The sequence below is a fragment of the Periophthalmus magnuspinnatus genome, chromosome 17, assembly GCF_009829125.3.
Source record: "Periophthalmus magnuspinnatus isolate fPerMag1 chromosome 17, fPerMag1.2.pri, whole genome shotgun sequence".
In the NCBI taxonomy this organism is placed as follows: Eukaryota; Metazoa; Chordata; class Actinopteri; order Gobiiformes; family Gobiidae; genus Periophthalmus; species Periophthalmus magnuspinnatus.
Genome location: NC_047142.1, coordinates 7,931,704 through 7,956,874, shown reverse-complemented (window position 1 = coordinate 7,956,874; position 25,171 = coordinate 7,931,704). Strand labels below are relative to the sequence as shown.

At 44.4% G+C, this 25,171-nt stretch overlaps 2 protein-coding genes across 4 annotated transcripts in view; both read right to left on the bottom strand.

The window, feature by feature from the left end:
- LOC129456150 (NACHT, LRR and PYD domains-containing protein 3-like) overlaps positions 1–25,171 on the bottom strand; it is a 108,281-nt gene that overhangs the window by 29,029 nt on the left and 54,081 nt on the right. The window contains exons 2-7 of one of the 3 annotated variants that reach the window (XM_055228678.1): positions 6,745–6,885; positions 5,526–5,666; positions 4,613–4,652; positions 4,324–4,516; positions 2,524–3,800; positions 1,362–1,996 (exon numbers count right to left, since the gene is read on the bottom strand). In XM_055228678.1, the coding sequence (XP_055084653.1) occupies positions 1,362–1,996; positions 2,524–3,800; positions 4,324–4,516; positions 4,613–4,652; positions 5,526–5,666; positions 6,745–6,885 (2,427 nt within the window). The other 2 variants (XM_055228677.1, XM_055228679.1) reach the window with 2 other exon arrangements.
- LOC117385443 (neuromedin-U receptor 1-like) lies at positions 11,134–13,701 on the bottom strand. Its single transcript, XM_033982735.1, has 3 exons — positions 13,023–13,701; positions 12,310–12,537; positions 11,134–11,447 (listed from the first exon to the last, which is right to left on the bottom strand). The coding sequence occupies exons 1-3, from the start codon at positions 13,699–13,701 to the stop codon at positions 11,134–11,136; spliced, it is 1,221 nt and encodes a 406-aa protein (XP_033838626.1).

Sequence of the window (25,171 nt, the reverse complement as noted above, 5' to 3'; positions counted from 1 at the left end):
TGTGAGCTGTGTTTGGATCCAGAGAAAACTCACAGGAATCTGAGGACACAAACACATGACATCACTTCCTCTTCCTGTGAACATGAAAGTTCTTCATTTTCTTTTAATTATGTTGTGAGCTGTAATAAAATACACTTGAAAAAAAACAGTCACATCTCATGTCTATATGCATATTTTGCAGCTTGAATTATTCACACAAATGTTTCCCCCACATCTGTGAAGATTTGAGCCTGATAAAGTTACATAATGTTACTTTCCTCATGAACTGAATGAAATACAGAGACTCACACTTCCTCAGACCTGGGACCATCCACTGTTCTCCAGCAGGATCCAACCTGAAACACACAAGTCCAGTTTAGACCAGACCAGAGACCAGGATCTGAACCAACCACGGATAACAGAACCACACCTGAGAGACTGCAGGTGACAGTGTGGGTCGTCCCGTAAAACAGTCAGGAGCTCTGTTGAAGGTCCTGGATGGTTGTAGCTGAGGTCTAACTCTCTCAGATGGGAGGGGGTGGAGCACAGAGCTGAGACCAGAGCAGCCCCGCCCCTCTCTGAGACCAGACATCCAGACAGCCTAAAGACACACAGTGGACACAAGGAGGCAGCATTACATTCATGTGGACGCAAGAGGACAGACATCCACTCCTGAGTCTTCGAGGTCGTTGTGACTGAGATCCAGGTGTGTGAGACTGGAGGAGCTGAGGACTGAGGCCAGAGGATCAGAGCTGTGAGGGGACAGGCCACAGCCACAAAGACTGAGGAAAGATAATGTTACAATCACTGACCCTATCTGACAATGCACTGATCCATCTGCACACCTCTCCATTCAGATTGGGGCATCTGATTATATTTTGAAATGCAAAGCATTGAAAAAGATGCTCTGTGTTAGAGAATCAGATCGCTACACTCTATCTATATCTAATTAGTAAGTATTTTATTGATCCCAGATGCAGGAGTAAAACATGAAGTGCAAAGGGGTTTACGAAAGTCAGAAACTAGTTACATATATTGAATCACCTTTTTGCGGTTTTATATCAGATCTTTAACTCTAGATTCAAACAGGTAACTCCCTGTAACTGTTGTGAAAGGTGAGTCTAAACTTAGGCTTTTTCAACTTTCACCTGAGTGTTTCTAGTCTGCAGGTTACGCTCTTCAGTCCAGAGCACAGCAGCTCCACTCCTGAGTCTTGGAGGTCATTGTGACTGAGATCCAGGTGTGTGAGACTGGAGGAGCTGAGGACTGAGGCCAGAGGACCACAGTTGTGAGGGGACAGGCCACAGCCACAAAGACTGAGGAGAGAGGGACATTAGAGACTAGAACCACAACACAAGAATTTAAATAAAGTCTAGACTCACAGGGCTTTGGTGGAGGCTTTGACCACTGGCAGTAAACCCAGGAAAGCTGTTTCTGAGGCCCAGTATTTCCTCAGGTCAAACTCCTCCAGGTCTGACTCTGAGGAGAGTAGTAAGAAGGACAGAGCCACCCACAGAGCAGGAGAATTTAACCTGGAGATCTGTCCTCTTCTCATGTACTCTTGTATCTCCTTCACCAGACTGTGGTCGTTCAGCTCGTTCAGGCAGTGAAGCAGGTTCAGGCTTCTCTCTCCAGACAGACCCTCTTCATTAAGCTTCTCTTTGATATACTCTGCTGTCTCCCGATTGCTCTCGTCACTTCCTGTCTGAGTCAGCAGACCCTGAAGCAGACTCTGATTGGTTGGCAGAGACAGCCCCAGGAGGAAGCGCAGGAACAGGTCCAGGTGTCCGTTTGGACTCTGTAAGGCCTGGTCCACAGCAGAGCGATGTAGAAAACTCAGTTCAGTCTTGTTTTTGAACAATTGAGGAAGAAAAGAAGTTTGTTGTTCCTCTAACAGGTTGACTCCAGACTCTGTGAAGGTCTGATGGACGTGAAGAGCAGCCAGAAACTCCTGCACACTCAGATGGATGAAGCAGTAGACTTTGTCCTGGTACAGGCCTGGCTCCTCTCTAAAAACCTGTGTGAACACTCCGGAGTACACTGAGGCCACTGCATCGTCCAGCCCACACTCGCTCAGGTCAGACTCGTAGAAGATCAGGTTTCCTTTCTGCAGCTGCTCAAAGGCCAGTTTTCCCAGAGACCGCACCATCTCCCTGGTCTCTGGAGTCCAATGAAAGTCCACCCCAGATCCCTTGTGATACTTAATGTTCTGGACTTTGGCTTGCACCACCAGGAAGTGGATGTACATCTGTGTGAGAGTCCGGGGCAGCTCTGATTCCTGTGTCTGTTCCAGAAGCTTCTGTATAACTGTGGAGAGGATCCAGCAGAAGATCGGGATGTGACACATGATGTAGAGGCTGCGGATGCTCTTGATATGGGAGATGACGGCTGTGGCCTGGTCTCTGAACCTCTTCCTGAAATACTGCTCCTTCTGCAGGTCAGTGAATCCTCGCACTTCTGTCATCATGGAGATGCATTCATCAGGGATCTGACTGGCCGCAGCAGGACGTGTGGTTATCCACAGATGAGCAGAGGGAAGCAAACCTGTGTGAACACTCCGGAGTACACTGAGGCCGCTGCAGCGTCCAGCCCACACTCGCTCAGGTTACACTCGTAGAAGATCAGGTTTCTTTTCTGCAGCTGCTCAAAGGCCAGTTTTGCCAGAGACAGCACCATCTCCCTGGTCTCTGGAGTCCAGTGAAGGTCCACCCCTGATCCCTGGTGATACTTGATGTTCTGGGCTTTGGCCTGAACCACCAGGAAGTGGATGTACATCTGTGTGAGAGTCCGGGGCAGCTCTGGTTTCTCTGTTTGTTTCAGAAGCTTCTGTATAACTGTGGAGAGGATCCAGCAGAAGATCGGGATGTGGCTCATGATGTGGAGGCTGCGGATGCTCTTGATGTGGGAGATGACGGCTGTGGCCTGGTCTCTGAACCTCTTCCTGAAGTACTGCTCCTTCTGGGGGTCAGTGAACCCTCGCACCTCTGTCACCATAGAGACGCACTCAGCAGGGATCTGATTGGCTGCGGCGGCGCGTGTGGTTATCCAGATGCGAGCAAAGGGAAGCAGGCTCCCCCTGATGAGGTTCACCAGCAGAACATGAACTGAGGTGGACTCTGTGGGGTCAGTAAGGACCCGTGTGTCGCTGAAGTCCAGAGGAAGTCTGCACTCGTCCAGACCATCAAAGATAAAGAGCACTGGGAGCTGTTGGAAGCTGCAGAGACCTTTGGATAGACTGAAGAAGTGGTGCAGCAGTCCCACCAGGCTGAACTGTGTGTCTCTGAGCACATTGAGTTCTCTCAAAGTGAACGGGAACAGCAACTGGAGGTCCTGGTTGGCTCTGCCTTCAGCCCAGTCCAAACTGAATTTCTGAGTCATCACTGTTTTCCCTACACCGGCCACACCCTTCGTCAACACTGTCCGGATCGGTGCCTTTGTCTCTGTTCTCATTGATCGCTTTGTCTGCTGTGCTCTAATTGGCCTCAGTCCAGCAACAGCTTTTTTAAACATTCTTAAACGTGTGCTCTCTTCCATGATCTCCTCAGCTCTGATTGCTCTATGTCTGTCTTCAGGGTGTTTAAAGAGGTCTTCACATGTGATGGTGGTCTCTGGAGAAGCTGGTCTCCTGGATGAGGTCTCCATGTGTCTGACCTCATGTTCCTGGTTGACCTCTGAGGCTCCGCCCTCTGTGATGTAGAGCTCTGTGTAGATCTGGGTCAGGAGGGTGGAGTCTCCTGCTTTAGCCACGCCCTCAAACACTCGGCTGAATCTCTGCTGCAGATGCCTCTTCATTTTATCTCTACAAACTCCAACAGTGTTTCCTGAATAAACACAAATAACTGTCAAGTCAAGCTTCTTCTGAAAATGTAATCTTTAATTCAACTTCCTCTGAAATAGAAGTTCAAATAGAAAATTAGCTATTTTTAATTGTGAGGTTAAAGATGCAGAATGTGACTTTTCGGATGGAGGGTCTGAGACCTGCTTGTTTCCATGGAGATATAATTTTAGAAAGTTCCACAGTATGTCATTACACTTCATGTAGACAAGCACGTGACACCAGCAGAGCAAGTTACAGAGCACATCCGTGGTATAGTGTGGAGCATCCCAGACAAAGCAATAACATCTCCATGGAGAAGATCAACCCACCACCAGAAAATTGATACAGTGCACCTTTAGATTAAAAAGATAATAACCCGCATATTTTCTTCAGATGAATAAATCACCCACCTAATGTACCCGGGTCATAGTACTTTCTGTGAGCCTAAAACACCTGTAGACTTTTGTCACTGTGAAGTCAAGTCTGGTGTGGTCTGTTCCTCAGATGGACAGTAACAGAGTTCTTACTGTCCTGCAGGCGCTGGGCCAGCTGCTCCTGGTCCATCCTCCTCAGGAAGTCCAGGGTGATGTTCAGAACTGCCTCTCTGCTGCTCTGCTCCTCCTCCTCACTCTCAGAGCATTCTGGGTAATCTGAGGCCAGGAGCCTGTGGAGCCTCTGCAGCTGCTCTTTGACAAAAGTCAGGACGTTCTCCTCCAGACGCTGGAACAGAACAATCAGAGAAGAGTTTTGGTCAAAGAGAGAACCTGAGGAGCACCCCAGAGAACCCCATACATGCTGCACTCATAGGGTACTCACCCTGAATATGGCGTCCAGCTGCTCCTTTGGGCCTGGCTCCCTGTCAAACAATAAATTCATCATCATTTATTTATTCCAGACTCATGGTCCATAAAAGAACACAATAAAACAGGAGATAGTCTTTGGTTAAATGCAGTTGAACAGTTCAATGAATAAAAATAAATATACTGTAGTGCAGTAGTTTCACATTGGTGATGTATTCAGAACAGTCCTGGTTCAGAACAGCTGATTCTGAGACCTCTGTACAATCTGTAGTAGACCCTGTGATCCTGTCCCACCTGAACTCGTCTGTCTCACACTGAGAGCAGCTCCTTTAAAACACAGGATCATTGTTTGTACTGATGAAGGATGAACAGCAGGTGGCGCTGTCCTGAGAACATGTCCAGAGCTCTGAATTAAGAAGGTCTTACCTCTGGTCTTCAGGAGGAGCTTCTCTAAAGTTTGGAGGATAGCCTTTGGGGGTCAGATGGCTTTTCCTTGTGACCGCACCATTTATGTTATTGTCAGACATATACAGGAAATTATTATGATGGGACTGTCAGGCAAGATTTATCCGTCTGTGTGAAAAGCATGATGCTGCTGTCTCTGTGCTCCCACAAGAGTCTGACTGCAGCCACTCTGAGCTGTCTACAACAATATTGTGATGTCACATGAACCTCACCCATTCTCAGCTCAGAGAGAGTGCTGTCAGTGCTAGTCCACAGGGGGCAGTGTAGAGCTCATGTGTTCTGCAGTAGTTTAAACTCATGTCTGTGTAAGTCTAACCCTCTGGAGCACATGGCCATGACAAAGCAGGAAAGATGATAAAAAGTGAATAAGGTGTTTGAGTGAGGAGGGAGTCACACAGTAACAGCCCGACTCAGTCTGGTCTCTGTTTATCAGTGTGAAAAGATCAGTTCAATGACAGTCTTACCTCTGGTCTTTAGGAGGAGCTTTTCTAAAGTCTGGAACATAACCTATGGAGCGGTCACTTTTTAGAGACAAAAAGTTGAGAGCAGGTTTAGGTCTGGGTTTAGACCCGGGGCCAGGTCCAGGTGGCTCCATATTGTAGGAGCTGGAATCAGAAGAAGAGTCCATTTGAACAGAACATACAGAGATGTGTCCTGTTTAGAAGCTCTGTTCTCCAGATGTGGAGTCACTGTGAAATGTCCTGCACCCAGAGGTCTGATGGGTCTGTGTCTCCCTCTGCTGGACACATGATGAAATAAGACTTGGTGTGATGAAATGTTCTACTTCCTCAATACTGTGGGTTAGGATTAGACCATGATTAAACCAGGACAATACAGATCCAAACAGAACTAAAATACACAGCTCTCAAACACTTCCACTTTGGTTGACTTTAGTCTTTAAGATTTTATTGAAGGATGAGTGGTGGAAAGAGAACTGAAAAAAAACAAAACAAAACAATCTTGGGTAGAAGTACAGTTGCATGGTTAAATGTACACAACTGCAAGTACTTCTCCCAAATGTGTACACAGTACACAGTATGCATGAAACACACTACTCACAGTACAGTTAGTTTGTACATGCCTCTAGTAGTATACAGGTCAGTCTTATTTATGAAACTTGCTTCATTAAACCGTTTAAACCTGATTGCATTTGCTTTAAATCCTAGTTTGCATATTCTCTGAGCTCTGGCCAATCAGAGCAGGTGATGAGGTGCTGTTATGTGTGTTTTGAAGTGTGACAACCGTGTGCACTGCATTGCTTTTAAATGTAAAAGTACATGGCTAGAATTATAAGTACATATTTAAAAGTCTACTCAAAAAAGTACAATTACCCCCCAGAAATCTACTCAGATACAATATGGTGAGTATTTGTAATGAGCCTAGTTACTTTTCCCTGCCAAAAGCACATTGCTTTCCATAAACACAGCTCTCTTTTGACAAACACACAAACAGCTAAACAACATTAGACATGTTACAGTAGACATTAAAGTGCACTCCGCAGAGCCTGGTGTTCAGACATGTAATGGATGAAGGGATCAGGTTTTACAGGTTTTGCTGTATGTTTATCTCATCTCTTCGCTCTGTCTGTGCATTGCAAAGGAAAATTTTCCTCAGTAACAGTCTCACAGTAACAGCCCGACTCAGTTTGGTCTCTGTTTATCAGTGTGAAAAGATCAGTCTTACCTCTGGTCTTCAGGAGGAGCTTCTCTAAAGTCTGGAACATAGCCTTTGGAGCGGTCACTTTTCAGAGACACAGAGCTGGGAGCAGGTTTAGGTCTGGGTTTAGACCAGTGGCCAGGTCCAGGTGGCTCCATGTTGTAGGAGCTGGAATCAGAAGAAGAGTCCATTTGAACAGAACATACAGAGATGTGTCCTGTTTAGAAGCTCTGTTCTCCAGATGTGGAATGTGTCTATACCACATTTGTCAAGTTCAAGGCCCACAGTCAAAATGTGGGCCTCCACTTCATTTTATGTGGCCCGTGACAAGGGAAATTAAAAGGTATGACTGTCTTCAAATGTCAATCAAGAGATACACAGTTACACAGCCATTTTTTCATTTAGAAATACATAAACATTTAATTAACAAGATTAAAAATAGTTACATTTATTTTACATTACATTTGGTTACATGCAGTTACATTTATACTGTCTGACATTTACATCTGGCCCTTTGAGAGCAACTATTTTGCTGATGTAGCCCTCTGTGAAGATGAGTCTGACACTCCTGGTCTATGCCCTGCATCCAGAGATCTGATTGGTTTGTGTCTTTCTCTGCTGGACACATAATAACATAAGACTTAACTAGGTGTTACTTTGTTTAAAATATTCTACTTCCTCAATAGTTTGTGTTTGGATTAGACAATGATTAAACCAGGACCATAAAGGTCCAAACAGAAACTAAACAGGACTAAACTATTTCAAAGCAAATATTTAACCTGGTATTAACCAAAACTATAACCATGTTTAAAAGAGGTCCACACGAGGCCCCATTAGAGGGGCAACTGTACTTGTACTTTTAATTGGGTGTATTTTTAGCCATGGTACTGCACTTTTACTTGAGTACAAATAGTCTTTCCACCACTGTTAGAGTAGTTCAGCATTACATCAGGTTAAAACCAGGACTAAACAGATCAAAACAGAACTATCCATCCATCCATCCATTTTCTTCCGCTTATCCGGGGCCGGGTCGCGGGGGCAGCAGTCTAAGCAGGGACTCCCAGACTTCCCTCACCCCGGACACGTCCTCCAGCTCCTCCGGTGGGACCCCAAGGCGTTCCCAGGCCAGCCGAGAGACATAGTCCCTCCAGCGTGTCCTGGGTCTTCCCCGGGGCCTCCTCCCGGTGGGACATGCCCAGAACACCTCCCTAGGGAGGCGTCCAGGAGGCATCCTGAGCAGATGCCCGAGCCACCTCAGCTGGTTCCTCTCAACGTGTAGGAGCAGCGGCTCTACTCCGAGCTCCTCCCGTGTGACCGAGCTCCTCACCCTATCCCTAAGGGTGCGCCCGGCCACTCTGCGGAGGAAGCCCATTTCAGCCGCTTGTATCCGCGATCTTGTCCTTTCGGTCATTACCCAAAGCTCATGACCATAGGTGAGGGTAGGAACGTAGATTGACCGGTAAATCGAGAGCTTCGCCTTCCGGCTCAGCTCCTTCTTTACCACAACGGACCGATACAGCGACCGCATCACTGCAGACGCTGCACCGATCCGCCTGTCAATCTCACGCTCCATCCTTCCCTCACTCGTGAACAAGACCCCGAGATACTTGAACTCCTCCACTTGGGGCAGAGACTCACCACCCACCCGGAGAGAGCAAACCACCTTTTTCCGGTCGAGAACCATGGCCTCGGATTTGGAGGAGCTGATTCTCATCCCAGCCGCTTCACACTCGGCTGCAAACCGCCCCAGTGCCTGCTGCAGGTCCTGGCTTGAAGAAGCCATCAGGACAACATCATCTGCAAACAGCAGAGATGAAATCCTGTGGTTCCCAAACCAGGCCCCCTCCGGCCCCTGGCTGCGCCTAGAAATTCTGTCCATAAATATAATGAACAGAACCGGTGACAAAGGGCAGCCCTGGCGGAGTCCAACATGCACTGGGAACAGGTCTGACTTACTGCCGGCAATGCGAACACAGCTCCTGCTCCGGTCATACAGGGACCGGACAGCCCTTAGCAAAGAGCCCCGGACCCCATACTCCCAGAGCACCCCCCAAAGGACACCACGAGGGACACGGTCGAATGCCTTCTCCAGATCCACAAAACACATGTGGACTGGTTGGGCATACTCCCATGAGCCCTCGAGGACCCGATGGAGAGTATAGAGCTGGTCCAGTGTTCCACGACCAGGACGAAAACCACACTGCTCTTCCTGAATCCGAGGTTCGACTATCGGTCGGATTCTCCTCTCCAGCACCCTGGAATAGACCTTACCGGGAAGGCTGAGGAGTGTGATTCCCCTGTAATTGGAACACACCCTCCGGTCCCCCTTTTTATACAGAGGGACCACCACCCCGGTCTGCCATTCCACAGGTACTGTCCCCGACCGCCACGCGATGTTGCAGAGACGTGTCAGCCAAGACAGTCCCACAACATCCAGAGACTTGAGGTACTCAGGACGGATCTCATCCACCCCCGGAACCTTGCCACCGAGGAGCTTGCCAACCACCTCAGTGACTTCAGCCAGGGTGATGGACGAGTCCGCCTCTGGGTCCCCAGTTTCTGCTTCCTCCTCGGAAGACGTGACAGTGGGATTGAGGAGATCCTCAAAGTATTCCTTCCACCGCCCGACAACATCCCCAGTCGAGGTCAGCAGCTCTCCACCCGCACTGTAAACAGTGTTGGTGAAGCACTGCTTTCCCCTCCTGAGGCGTCGGACGGTTTGCCAGAATCTCTTTGAGGCCGTCCGATAGTCCTCCTCCATGGCCTCCCCGAACTCCTCCCAACCCCGAGTTTTTGCCTCTGTGACTGCCCGAGCCGCGGCACGCTTGGCCTGCCGGTACTCATCAGCTGCCTCAGGAGTCCCACGAGCCAACAAGGCTCGATAGGACTCCTTCTTCAGCTTGACGGCATCCCTTACTTCCGGTGTCCACCACCGGGTTCGGGGATTGCCGCCGCGACAAGCACCACAGACCTTACGACCACAGCTACGAGCAGCCGCATCAACAATAGAGGTGGAGAACATGGCCCACTCGGAGTCCATGTCTCCAACCTCCCCCGGGATCAGGGAGAAGCTCTCCCGGAGGCGGGAGTTGAAGACCCCCCTGACAGAGGGCTCCGCCAGACGTTCCCAGCAGACCCTCACAATACGCTTGGGCCTGCCAGGTCTGTCCGGCTTCCTCCTCCGCCAGCGGATCCAACTCACCACCAGGTGGTGATCAGTTGACAGCTCAGCCCCTCTCTTCACCCGAGTGTCCAAGACACGCGGTCGGAGGTCAGATGACACGACAACAAAGTCGATCATCGACCTCCGACCTAGAGTGTCCTGGTGCCATGTGCACCGATGGACACCCTTGTGCTCGAACATGGTGTTTGTTATGGACAAGCTGTGACTAGCACAGAAGTCCAATAACAAAACACCGCTCGGGTTCAGATCGGGGAGGCCGTTCCTCCCAATCACGCCCCTCCAAGTGTCACTGTCGTTACCCACATGGGCGTTGAAGTCCCCCAGGAGAACAACGGAGTCCCCGGTTGGTGCACTGTCTAGTACCCCTCCCAGGGACTCCAAGAAGGCCGGGTACTCTGCACTGCTGTTTGGCCCGTAGGCCGACACAACAGTGAGAGACCTGTCCCCGACCCGAAGGCGCAGGGACGCGACCCTCTCGTTCACCGGAGTGAACCCCAACACGCAGTGGCTGAGCTGTGGGGCAATGAGCAAGCCCACACCAGCTCGCCGCCGCTCCCCGCGGGCAACGCCAGAGAAATGGAGAGTCCAACCCCTCTCAAGAAGATGGGTTCCAGAGCCCAAGCTGTGCGTGGAGGTGAGGCCGACTATATCTAGCCGGTAACGCTCAACCTCCCGCACAAGCTCAGGCTCCTTCCCCCCCAGCGAGGTGACATTCCATGTCCCCAGAGCTAGTCTCCATGTCCGGAGATCCGGTCGTCGAGGTCCCCGCCTTCGACTGCTACCCGGATCTCTCCGCACCCGCCCCTCATGGCTCCTCCCGCAGGTGGTGGGTCCACGGGAGGACGGCCCCACGTCGTTTCTTCGGGCTGGGCCCGACCCGGCCACCAGGCGCTCGCTGCCGAGCACCCACCCCAGGCCTGGCTCCAGGGTGGGGCCCCGGTAACGCCAGTCCGGGCGACGTAAACTGCCTTGTTGTATTTTTCTTCATGAAGGGCTTCTGAAGTGGTCTGTGGTTCTTTTATCAAATCAAAAATGTGCCAAACACTTACAATTAGCTCACTGGCAGCACATGGGGATGGAGGTTTAAACATACTCCTGCTGAGGATCTTTTAGTTCATATTTTATTGACTTACAAATACATTTTTCACAGTCTTATGGTTTACTGTTTATTAATTAAGTCAATTAAGTCAGTGTCACCTTCATATTTAAATATGTTTCTGTGTTTACATCCACTATGACAGTTCCTTGGTGTTGCTGGGTGCCTTATGGCTGAGTGTGCTGCGCTGGGTGAGGCGCAGGCTGGAGTGGTTGAGCCAGTTGTAGTGTGGACAGGTCAGGTGACTAAACATCTCCCTGAAGCGCGTGGACATGAGGCTATAGAGGACGGGGTTGACTGCAGAGCTCAGGTAGAAGAAGACGCCCGAGACTATGTGCACTGGTTCAAATATCATAAGGTGCAGTTGGGACGAGGTGTCGAGGAAGCTCCACATGAGGCGGTCCACGTGAAAGGGGGCCCAGCACAGACTGAAAACCACCACGAGGACACCTGCAGGGGGAGACAGGTCAGAGCACTGGGCCAATGCTAAATATTGTATTGTAGAGCGTCAACAAGGTGTAAGATTAATAGTTTAATAATATAGATGATTATGAAAAGAAGCACTCAGTGAAGAAAGACCTCTGGTAAGGCATTGATCCTATCTTACAATTTTAACAATACAGTGACCAAAACAGTACCACCATACCACTCTCAAAAGGTAAGGAAGGTTGCGCCTGGTTGCTACTTGGGTGGGAGACTGCTGGGAATAACAGGTTATGCAGTAACAGGACAGCAGTGGCTCTAGTGGAAAATGGTTGCTGTGTCAATCTGCAAGACACTTCACCCACATTGCCTCGTGTGAATGTGGTGTGAGTGAGTGATTGGTTGTGGTCGGAAGGGCCAGTGGCACAGATTGGCCTCATTTCCATCAGTCTACCTCAGGGCAGCTGTGGCTACAACAGTAAGTTACTACCACCAGGTTTTGAAAACTACTATATACATCCAATGAATTATTGTCCCTGGAAATTCCTTCAATGCCACTGGGGCACCCAGTCAGGAGCAGTAACGCAATCTCAAATTTGAACTGGTCAAGTTTTATGTTGATTATATAGATAATATTTTATCTATGTTCCAAAAGTTTGAGCCTGAATTCACCTGGTATGTGGCTTTTTCAGTTGAGAGCACGTACGAGTTATTTTAAAACCTATCCAACCATCTACTTATAAAACAGCTCCATCTATGACTTCAACATCATCAGAATACAGTGACTCATACAAAAATAAAAATAGAACTTTAAATACTAAACAAATGACATAATAAAGGTCATTTATTAAAAGAGAAATGTCTCCATAGAAACAAAGGCGGTTCTTACAGAGCATTTTTGTCACTTGCAGGTTGCGTCTGCTCAGCCTCTGCATGTGATCCTCTGACACACTGTCCACTCCAAACATGGCTGAGAGGGCTTTCATGCCCCTCTCCCTGTACAGTGTGAGGCCAATCAGGAAGTACAGCGCTCCCATGACCAGCACTGGGAGCACGAAGAAGGCCAGAGACGAGATGAGGATGGTCAATTTGTACATCCAGGTGGGCTTCACAAGGTCTGATAAAGACAAACACATTAAAAAAGAGGAAAACAGGTCCAGGGATTAGATGTGGTGTTATAATATCACATGTGCTCTAAAGTGGATGTCTCTTGGTTTCATTTTAAGCTTCCTGTTTGTTTTGTATTCTTGATTTCCATGGCAACAACGCTTATTTTCATCACTCTGAAACCCATGGATTACCAGATAGTTATTGGTCTAGTCTCTAACCATCCATTCTATCTATCTGTCTTTTTCCTAAAACTGATTGATGACCATTTTTGATTCAGTTTATCTTAAAAAAAAAAAAAAAAAAGGTCTTCAATATAAATTTCCTGAGCATAAACAGTACAGATTTTGAATCATTGCCATTTAAACAAAAATAATGAAAGTCTCAAACAACATGCTTTTACTGACTGATACGATTCGCTGCCCTATCGTGGTGTCATTGGGCAAGACACTGAAACAAAGAGACATGAAATAATAAAAGTAAGCATTGACTCACAGCACATAGCCGAGCGTGGGAAGGGCCGTCCAAACTTGGGGGGTAGAAGGAGGATCCCGTGTAGACTTGTGTTGGGCACGGCGCAGATCATCGCCATCACCCAAAGCATCACAATCACCCTCTTGACATGGGCGCGGGTGGAGAGGCTCTTCACTTTTAAAGGATGCACCACCGCTATGTACCTCTCCACACTTAAGGCGGTGACGTTAAGCACAGATGCAAAGCAAACAGTCTCAAATAGAAAGGTCTTGAAGTAACAACCGCCCTCTCCTAATGGGAATGGATAGCTCCGCCACATCTCCCACAACTCCAGAGGCATACCCAGGAGGAGTACGAGTAAGTCTGATAGGGCCAGGCTTAACAGGTACAAGTTTGTGGGTGTCTGCATGGCTTTGTAACGCAAAATTACAGCACAAGTCAAAGAGTTACCCAAGACCCCCACGAGGAAAATGCTCAGGTAGGTGACGCAGACCGGAGCAAAGATGGGTGATCGGAGAGGTCCCAGGTGAAGTGCTAGGTACTCATCCTCGCTCAAACACAGCTCGTCCAGATCCACAGAGCTAACATTAACCAAAAGAGACATGTTTATCCCACAGAGCAGAGAGGAGTGAGGGCACCCAATGGACATGTTGGACCCAACACTGGAGACAGTCTCAAGGGAGCAGTTTGGGGTGAGCATCGTGTCACACCTAAAAGCAAAAAGATAGTCTATGTTTGGTTTACACGTGTCAGAAAGTCATCCATCATCTTTTCCACTCCCTCAAATGAATCCTCCAAGCTGCTACTGTAGTAATGTTATATTTTGTATCTGATTATAATAATGTGGTGTCCTGTATAGGCCTTTGTGTGGAGTCAAGGGATCAGACTTGCTCAAGACTTTAACTTTAAATAAATGAACATTTATTTTTGTCATTTTTCAATGGTGAATCTAAAATGATCGTTTAGTTGTTTACATATCAGATGTGCAATGCAGACATACACACTTGTCCTTGTCCTAATAAGGTTGGTCTACAATGGTTCCCTAATTGGAGGTCGCAAGTAAGTAATTTCTGAATTGACAACATCAGATCAAACAGCAAAACAAATCAAATGAACCTGATTCAACAGGTCACTTGAAATTATTACATCATCAACTTCATTTTGCAGAGGGAGTCTCAAGTTGGTTGCATGATGATTTTGGGTGCCCTGGTCTGAAAGGTTTGAAAACTCATAGTCTACATGTTTATCGCAGTTACCTAGCAGCAGCACACAGCCTTTACCTGGTAGCAACACATACAACTTCAAATGCACAAATCTACAGCATTACATTCATTTAGTAGTTCACCTTCACTCAAACACAACTGGAGTCTTCCAACTATGTTCCTGTTCATATGTAATGCAGTCAATATAGCTGCAAAGTCAGTATGTTATCAGTATTGAATTAACCATTATTATGAAATACAAATGTAATCAAATATTACACTCAAATCTACCTTTCGCCCCATGTTACACTTCAATGATATAGAACATAAATAAAATTGAAAAAGTCATTTAACGTATACTTAAATGTGTTGATTAGTAATTTCCAGAAGACTTACGTCCAGTCCTGTGTGGCTGTGTCCTCTGAGATTCAATATGGAGCATATGAGACGTCGCTCTGGTTTGGTGTTTGCTTCAACCTATAACTATGTGCGCTCAGTATTAACCCCTCCTCTCTCTTTCTCTCTCTCCCTTCCTCTCTTCTCGCTCACTCTCTTTTTGTCTCTATCCCCCTCTTTACTTTCTCTTTCCCTCTTCCCTCTCTCTTCTACCTCCCCCTTCTTTCTCTTTCCCCCATTTTTCTCTCTATCTTTTCTTCTCTCTTTTCCCTCTCTCTTCTATCTCTCCCCATTCTCTCTCGCTCTTCCATCTCCCCTTTCTTCATGCTCTCTTCCTCTCTTCTCTCTCACTCTTCTATCTCCCCTCTCTTCACTTTCTCTTCCTCTCTTCTCTTTTGCTCTTCCAATCCCCCCTCTTCTCTCTCCTCTCTTGCGCTTCCATCTCCTCCCTCTTCTCTCTATCTTCTCTTGCTCTCCCTCTTCCCTTCCCTCTCTTCTCTCTTGCTTTTCCCTCTCTCTTCTATCTCCCCCTCTTCTCTCTCGCTTCTCTTGCTCTTCCTCTCCCCTCTCTATTCCATCTTCCTTCTCTTCTCTCTCCCTTCTCTTGCTCTTCCTCCTCCCGTTCTCTTCTATCTTTTCCCTCTTCTCTCTCTCTTCTCTTGCTCTCCTTCCCTCTTACTTCCTCTTTTCCCTCTCAGTCCTCCCGCTCTCTTTTATCTCCCCCTCCTCCCTCTTCTCTCTGTCATCACTCCCTCTTCTCTCTATCTTCTCTCACTCTCCCTCTTCCCTGTCTCTCCCTCTCTTCTCTCTCCCTCTTCCCTCTGTCTTCTATCTCCCCCCTCTTCTCTTGCCTTCCCTTTTCCTCTTCCCTCTCTCTTCCATCTCTCCCTCTTCTTTGTTCTCTCACTCTCCCTCTTCCCTCTCTTTTCTCTCTCACTCTTCCCTCTCTCTTCCATCTCCCCCTTCTTTTCTCTCTCTTCTCTTGCTCTCCTTCCCTCTCGGTCCTCCTTCTCTCTTCTATCTCCCCCTCTTCTCTCTAGCTTCTCTCACTCTCCCTCTTCCCTGTCTCTCCTTCTCTTCTCTCTCTTTTTTCCGTCTCTCTTCCATTTCCCCCTCTTCTCCGTTCTCTGGCTCTATCTCTTCCCTCTCTTTTCTTTCTTCCTTCTCCCCCCTCCTCTTCTTCTCTTTCTTCTTTCTCTCTTATCCCACTCTTCCCTCTATCTCCCTCTTCATTCTCTCTTTCTAACTACCCCTCTCTCTCTCTCACTTGTTTTGTGTGCACTTGAAGCTCATCGATACTGTTCGATTACACCTGACACAGGCACGAGGGAAGTTCAAATTACTTTACCTTACAGATATTGGCCCTGGGAGACACACATAATAAAACAAAAAAAGCTTTTTATTTTCATTTCTGTCAAGATTCTGAACTGAAACTGTTGTTTGCTTCACCTGCACAGCACAAAGTTTAGCTATGGGGCTGCGACAAATCATATGTTATGCTCCTAATTGCCACATTAAAAAAAAACAAAAACATTTTTGTGGTACCTGTTGGTCTATTACTTTGAACTCTAAGATGTCAGTTCCCAACTATAGCACACTGCAAATCAGTGATTAGACAATAACTTCAATGTATAAGACATAAAAGAGTCTGTGAAGACAGTATATTTAGTAAATGCTGACAGTGTACAAATCAGGGTTAATTACAGGCATTAGCAGAGCTGCTATAACGTCAGATTAATCAGGACAAATTGATTCATGTAATTATTGATAAATATTATCTACATCAGTGATCATAGATCCTAGATTGGAATAAAGGATTTATTATCCACACACCTCTGTTATGAAATCAAAATAGCAAACGAACAAAATATATTTTGAGATGTGTAAAACACTGTAAACATCCTCTACGGTTTCCCCATTCAGCATATCTAGTTTGTATTTAAAACGTTCTAAATTGCAACAGGAGTAATCATTTGACAGGTTGACTAACTGTAAAAAGAATCACTGATTATACTAAAATAATCATTAGTTGCAGCTCTAAAAATAGCAGAGGCTGACCTCATCTAAAACCAGTCTGATATCTGCAGTTTGGAAGATACAAACCGTTCGCTCTCTTTAAGATGTCTCATCAGACTGATGTTATTGGTGATAATGGCATGGACTAGTGGCACACAAAGCCCATAAAGGTTTGTGAAATGTGTAACTACCAGCAAACAGCAGCTAGGACAACTCAAGCAGTTAGTTCCTCACGAGGTCATGGGAGCAAAGGTTTGGCCCCAGATCTCCTCAGTGATGCCTGTGTTAAAGCTGTGAACTGTTTCAGTCTGAGACCACATCTGTATCCCTCGAGTCTCTGCCCATCACTGACACTGCACCAAAGAAGACACGACACACACCACACACTTCAAACAGTCTTCACCCATTCACAGCTACAGAATGAGAGTTTTCCACTATTTTATCATTTGCATTCAGTACATTTATGGAGATGCATTTTTCATAGTCATTGTGTTTTTTCACCAAAAATTAATGGTTATTAAGCTTTTATTACCAAATCCAAATGTCAGTGTGAGGATTATATATAAAGAAAAGTATTTTGCAGGCCATCTTACAGTGGCAAAGTGACTTTGGTTAACCATGGTGACAGTTGGTAAAAGAAAGGCATTGTTCAAGATGTAACAGAATCTCAAACACTCTCATTAAGAGTTGGTTCATTATTTTTATTTCATGTAAAATGTTTTGACATCCCTCTACAGGTGACAGGAGGCGTGTTCCAGGAGGGTCAAAGTGGGTTATACCAAATGAGTGAAGTGATTAGTGCTAAGACCTGGGCAGTTATGGGACGTCTTTGTTGTGATATTGGGAGATTGAAATTCTTACAGAAGAAAATCTCCTTGCTGGCCAGGTCACTGCTGGTGATGGAGGTGGAGAGACTGAGGAAAGTGAACAGTTTTGCTGCTGCGACAGTACAAGTACTTTGTAACTCAAAGTAATATAATACACAGTATAGAACAGGATAGTTTGTTTATACTGTGCCTAAGTGGCAGCTGTAAAACTGTGGTCCTCCTGCAATACACTGACCCAACATGACTATTCAGGCTCATATCAGTCTCTTGTAAATGTGCCATACAGCACCTTAAACTTTTCAAAATCTGGATAAAATGTTCAGTTTGATGACGTGAAAACGGCCATGAAAAACATCCTGCCCTCTCTTTATTTTTTTTTTCTTTTTAAATAGATCATCTTGTGTGAAAATTATAGCAAATCAATACTAAAAGAACAGAGGAGTGGATGTCATTTGTGGCTATCTCTGAAGAAAAGCTTATGTAATTTATTGCCCTTACATACAATATTCCAACACATTTAAAATTAGACACAGACTGTGTGTAGTATTGCCTAGTGATAACATGCAGCACACATGCAGGGCCATGCCTCATAAATAACACTGCACATACATAGGCCCTATGTTGTGTACATGCTGCAGGTGTCTGACAAAGAGCAGCATCTTTAATACATCACACTAATAGAAAACAGTGTACGCACTGCATTTGTCGTCAGGACTCCAGAAATCTGAAACCAATAAATCATGGGCACTGCTTCTGTCAGAGGGCAAACATACAGGTTTAGTCCTTCTTGCACGTGTTCAGTTCAGACAAGCAGAATGATCTCCCACAATCCCCTTCTTCTCTGCACGGGGGAGAACCTTGTCAATCACAGCTTTTAATCAGTGCTACATGATGGCAAAAGCCTGGTACATTTAAAACTGCAGTATTATATTCCCTTACAATGGGATTAAAACAGCTTCATTTGTCAGGTTATCCTCACATCCAATCAATAGCAGTTGTTGCCAGACAGCTTTTAAAATGAATTTGGCAAGGCAAGGTCTACTATATTACTTACTAAACTACTAAAAACTTATGAAAAAAATATACACAATACAGTCTACCAAATTTAGCAGAGTTTGATCCAGTCTGATCGATTGCTATAAATTCATGGAAAATTCAATGACAATTTTTTGTAGGTGCAATATAGGCACTCTCAGGACACTCAGACATAAGTGTCTGTGCACTGCATGACTGTGAGGGGTGTCCATCAGACTCCATTACACTGAGAATAGTGGACTTCAGCAACACATCTACTGCTCATGTAAACCTACTCAAAACGACGACAGCACTGAAGTCGTTCATGACAAATGTAAGTAAAAATAAAAATAGAATGAATTGTAAATAACAAAAAATACATGATTACAAGTAGGCTATAAGCTAAATCAAATTCCTCAAAAGAAAAGTCTAAATTACATCTGCAAACTCTTATGACTATGTTTTGGCTTTACGCAGTTTATGGGTGTGTTGATTTTTATACAAACTGCACCTTCTGGCAGCCCTGATATGATTTCACATGTTCAGGACAGTTAGTGTGAAGGCCAGTGTGCACAGCTTTGTGGGATTTGATTTAGCCTATTTCATAGTAGGCCTACTTTATTTATTTTCTGTATTTTGCTGATGACTGCATTGATGAATATTGTAATGACAAATAATGTTTTCTACCATAGATATTTATAAGTGCAGCGAAACGTTTCTGGAGTTAGAAAACGTGTGATGTAATTTAACTTTCCTCTGTCATGGCTTTGCTGCTTAGATGAACCTACAGACAGGTCTGAATCATTGCATTAAAAGGGCCTTGTTTTATGAGCAGCATGAAGGACCTGATGGTTTTGCACTTTTTAATTCTGCCACTAGAAGGCACTCGTGCTCCTTTAGTGAATAGGCCATAGCATGAACACAACTACCTTACTGCAAAATGTCAAATCAAATTAACCAAGTAAACAGAAATATGCCCTAAATAGTCAAATTAGAATGTCATCACATTTTGAATAAAGATTTATAATCAATCAAGGGCAACAGTGGCTGTTTTTTCTCTGTAAATATCCCAATGCCAAGCCCTGCTTTAAATTTGGTGTTTTTAATATGCAGAGAAGCAACCCTATAATTTAAAAAGTTTAAAGACATCGACAAGTGCCCAGCTGCGGGTGTAATGGTACTGGCCTGGTCCTGATCTGACCACACAGATGGAACAAGTATAAAAGAGATGTTAAGCCACTGTATCGTTAAAAAGAACTAATAAAATCACATGACAAATAATTATAAAATAGTCTACATTAAACTGAGCGACTAAGGAAGTCAAAATTGTTAAGTCTGGACACACTATGTTGGTGGGATATCCCAAAATAAAGCGCCTTTGCCTGGTCATGTTTGCCCCGGCTGCAGAGGGTACTCCCGCCGTGACTCCGGTGATCCGTGGCAGGTTGAAATGTGGACGACCGCCAAAAGAACAAGACAGGACAGCGCTCCACAGTGAGACAGGTTCTACTAGTCCAAATGAGAAGTGTGAGAAGCAAAACTGTCAGACACCAATTACTGCGCGGGCTGAGAGAGAAGAGCAGGGCCTCGGGAGAGCAGCCATGGAGGCACTGCTTATCCGGACTCTTACCTGCACTCTTACCTGGACATTTACCTGGACATTTACCTGTACATTTACCTGGACATTTACCCGGACTCTTCCCTGGACTCTTGCCTGGACACTTGTCAAGGAAAATCAAATCCGATCAAGTGAGCAAACGCCTTCAGGGGCTGGTGCTACTGCGCAGTGTTCAAAATAACAATGTTCTGTTTGCCATCAACAGGATACAAGCGATGCTTTGGCCAACTTAAAAATATATAAGATGCATTTGTGCAGGTTCCTTCTCACACTTATCAACAACACCCAACACTGTCATCTTTGTGTTCATTCAAATCTGTAAGAGTGACCAGGAGTTATCTGAGTGAAAGATGATTAAAAGGGCCTCTAGAGCCTACAGTTGGCTGTCAATCATTTATGAAAATATTTTATATATATATATATATATATATATATATATATATATATATATATATATATATATATATATATATATATATATATATATATATATATATATATATATATATATATATATATATATATATATATATATATATATATATATATATATATGCATTAGAGGAGAAAGTTCTCTCACTGTAACTTTGTGGCATAGAGTTTCAGTTTTACTGAGGGCTGACGTGGAGCTGCCAACAGAACTCCACCCGAGTTCTGTCTGGATTGCAAATAGATCATTGTCTTTTCCAAGCAGAACTTGTTTTAGGACTAAAGATCTGGAACAGTCAAACCCAGTTAGAACCCAGTGTCTGGCATCACAGTTCAATAGTGGTGGTACCTTATTCATAATCTCTGTTAGATGGAGCCATTGTTTTGCCATTTTGTTTGTAGGTATGTTATCATAGTTAAATGGAATGTAGTCTTTCATGCAAGAAGGCGGCAGGTCAATGCGAATGGTTGAAGTATAACCTCTCATACACAGTTCAGATACTCTTTGACTCTTAACTGTTAAAGGAGCTCCCAGCATTGTGGTTAGATATATCTTTACTGGATGGGAGTGCACTTGTCTTGTTGCTTATCTTTTCACTTGCAAATGTGTTATCACTTTGTTTATCTAATAATGCATACACTAACTGCTCTGTAGATGGACTCTGGACAGAGGATACTGACACAGGAACAGTTATGGAAGTGCAACATGATTGACCAACTTAGTGACATTGAGTTAGTTCTTAAGCCTTTTGCATCCTTAGGCCACTGTCTCTGACCATAGCGTTAGTCAAGCTTTTTCCATGCATCGTTGTATGCCTCTTCATCACTGCGATAAAACATTCCCTATAGACATTTCAGTGCAGGACTAGTGATGTGCAGGACCAGTGATTTATCAGCAGGAGCTATGCCATTGCAGTCCATAAGAGAGACAAAGGACGTCATCCATTCGATGTGGGTGATTGGATCTCTGCTGAACACGATGGGCATTGGCACTGGGATTCTGTTTATGGCTTTTGAATAGCTGATTCACAAGAGTCCATATTGCCCCTCATGAGAGGCTATCATAGACTGTATATATAAATGGACAAAGCTAACTATCTAGCCACCCTGTTCCAAATAGGAAGTGAGGGCCTTGGCTCCATCAGTTCTGGCTCCATCAGTTCTGGCTCCATCGGTTCTGGCTCCATCGACTTTGGCTCCGATTCACTTTGCACTGAAAAACTGTTGCTCCTCTTTCTGTAATTGCTGCTGTCAAGCTTGTCATTTTTATCTTAAAAATGTTTGTATTAACATAATCCTGGTATTTTATTTCACTATTGTGGTCATCAATGTGAACATGAATAACAAACAAATCAGGTGGCTTCTTTTCCCAAAAATGCTCCCACTAGCGTTAGCAGTGGGAGCATGGTTTGATTGGGAATGGGCGATACTTTCAATAACCTTGCTCCGGACTGGCTCTTTGGTAGCTGTGACACTCCCGGTCAGAATTCTAAATATGGAACTATGCTCCATATCAGCCACCCTCCAAAATAAACATGTACCATGTGAAAACCAGAAGTTAACTGTTACTGACAATTAACCTAGTATCAAAAAATGCAATGACTGTTTTTAGTAAAGGAAAAGAAGGATTGAATAGCTTAGTATGCATAACCACCAGGATAAAGAAGGCATAGAGGCATAGTTACTTCACTAATAGCCCACTTTACTACTTTCATTTATTATTTTATCAGCTCACTGTGCATATTACTTGATAATAACATTGTCATTAAAACACTAATTTGTGAGTTAGAGTGAATGCATTTGTTGATTATAGTGCAAACTAAACTTTATGTAATAATCTTTGCTACAATATCTCTAACTGTATTTCAATGAATCCTTTTATAGAGTAAAGTTAGGCACATCTCATTTCTCAGTATCTCACAGTGGCTCAGTCTGTGTGCTGCAGTGAGAGGGTCAGGCCTTCATTAATAAGCCGTGCTGAGCTCATATTAAAAACCACATGTTTATGAGAGAACAGCCGCAGCGTTGGAAAGGCCACTCCGGATGTCTCTTATCTCATTTGTCTCAGTCCTGTCTGATCTTGTCCCCGCTCTCCCTCTCTACTGATGAGAAACAATATATTCATTTTCTGCCTCTGCGATTCCCTCCTCTGCTCTAGCCTCCTGTGGGAGTCCAGTTGGCGAGAGAGTCGAGCCTAGAGCTGAAGGTAGAAAATTAGCAAATACACCAATGCCAGTAATTGTGAAAATTGCAGCAAATAGACCCCAAGTGAACTGAAAGAACAATCAGAGAAAAAAATCCGCCTACCCAAGTTGCCCAGTTTATCTAAATTCCAATACTACAGTCAGTAATGGAAAACAGTGTAGGGATGCCATTGCGAATAGGCTATGGCGGTGTAATCCCTGGGCCCACTGGAGTCCATTTAATCAATGCTACAGACATGAGCATATAAGAGAGGAGCAGTCCGCAAATGGGAGCGGAGTTCTGAGTCAGCTCGCAGGAGATTAAAAAGTAGAGGAGGATGAATAATGGAGGAGGAGAATGTGGGAAAATTGCCGAATGTGGCAAATCATCAATAAACGCCTCCCGTGAATAATTCTGTAAAAATAAAATCTACTGGAGAAAAACTGTCTGTGTTAAAACTCAAAATCCCAATAAGTCTTAATTGGGGATTTTGCTGTATGTTGCCTCATATTCAGGGTCATTGTTTGGAGCTCAACTAATATGCACCCCAGATAACCTGCAACCCTGCACTTTTTGGTTGGAATATGTGTAACTAACTCTATGACTGAGTTTGCAATGATTACTAAAATTATACAGAATGCAATTGTAAGAGGTACAGTTCTATGCACAAGTTATATCCTGGATGATTCTTGAGATGTTTGGCCTCCAATTTACCCCATCATCTTAAAACATATACATTCTATTGATGCACAAAACATTTAAAGAGTGCTCACAAGGACTAAACTCGAACTAAACCAACAAAGGAACCAGACAAAAGCTAAACTAGAGCCATGAACACAACCAAGTCTACATCAGGACAAAAATCAGGATCAAGAACCAATCAGGACTGTGTACAAACCTTCTCTACCACTTTGAGACTTTGAGATATAATCAGAGAAACAACATTCAAAAACAGATGAATAACTAATAAACAAACAAATAAATAAACACACAAACAAAAAACTCAAATGTAAAAGAATTTGTGGTTAATTGTGAAAATAAATAATATAATATATATATATATAATATATATATATATATATATATATATATATATATATATATATATATATATATATATATTTATTTATTTATTTATTATTTATTTATTTTCACAATAACCACAAATTCTTTTACATTTGAGTTTTTGTTTGTGTGTTTATTTATTTGTTTGTTTATTAGTTATTCATCTGTTTTTGAATGTTGTTTCTCTGATTTATATCTCAAAGTCTCAAAGTGGTAGAGAAGGTTTGTACACAGTCCTGATTTGGTTCTTGATCCTGATTTTTGTCCTGATGTAGACTTGGTTGTGTTCATGGCTCTAGTTTAGCTTTTGTCTGGTTCCTTTGTTGGTTTAGTTCGAGTTTAGTCCTTGTGAGCACTCTTTAAATGTTTTGTGCATCAATAGAATGTATATGTTTTAAGATGATGGGGTAAATTGGAGGCCAAACATCTCAAGAATCATCCAGGATATAACTTGTGCATAGAACTGTACCTCTTGCAATTGCATTCTGTATAATTTTAGTAATCATTGCCAAACTCAGTCATAGAGTTAGTTACACATATTCCAACCAAAAAGTGCAGGGTTGCAGGTTATCTGGGGTGCATATTAGTTGAGCTCCAAACAATGACCCTGAATATGAGGCAACATACAGCAAAATCCCCAATTAAGACTTATTGGGATTTTGAGTTTTAACACAGACAGTTTTTCTCCAGTAGATTTTATTTTTACAGAATTATTCACGGGAGGCGTTTCTTGATGATTTGCCACATTCGGCAATTTTCCCACCATTCTCCTCCTCCATTATTCATCCTCCTCTACTTTTTAATCTCCTGCGAGCTGACTCAGAACTCCGCTCCCATTTGCGGACTGCTCCTCTCTTATATGCTCATGTCTGTAGCATTGATTAAATGGACTCCAGTGGGCCCAGGGATTACACCGCCATAGCCTATTCGCAATGGCATCCCTACACTGTTTTCCATTACTGACTGTAGTATTGGAATTTAGATAAACTGGGCAACTTGGGTAGGCGGATTTTTTTCTCTGATTGTTCTTTCAGTTCACTTGGGGTCTATTTGCTGCAATTTTCACAATTACTGGCATTGGTGTATTTGCTAATTTTCTACCTTCAGCTCTAGGCTCGACTCTCTCGCCAACTGGACTCCCACAGGAGGCTAGAGCAGAGGAGGGAATCGCAGAGGCAGAAAATGAATATATTGTTTCTCATCAGTAGAGAGGGAGAGCGGGGACAAGATCAGACAGGACTGAGACAAATGAGATAAGAGACATCCGGAGTGGCCTTTCCAACGCTGCGGCTGTTCTCTCATAAACATGTGGTTTTTAATATGAGCTCAGCACGGCTTATTAATGAAGGCCTGACCCTCTCACTGCAGCACACAGACTGAGCCACTGTGAGATACTGAGAAATGAGATGTGCCTAACTT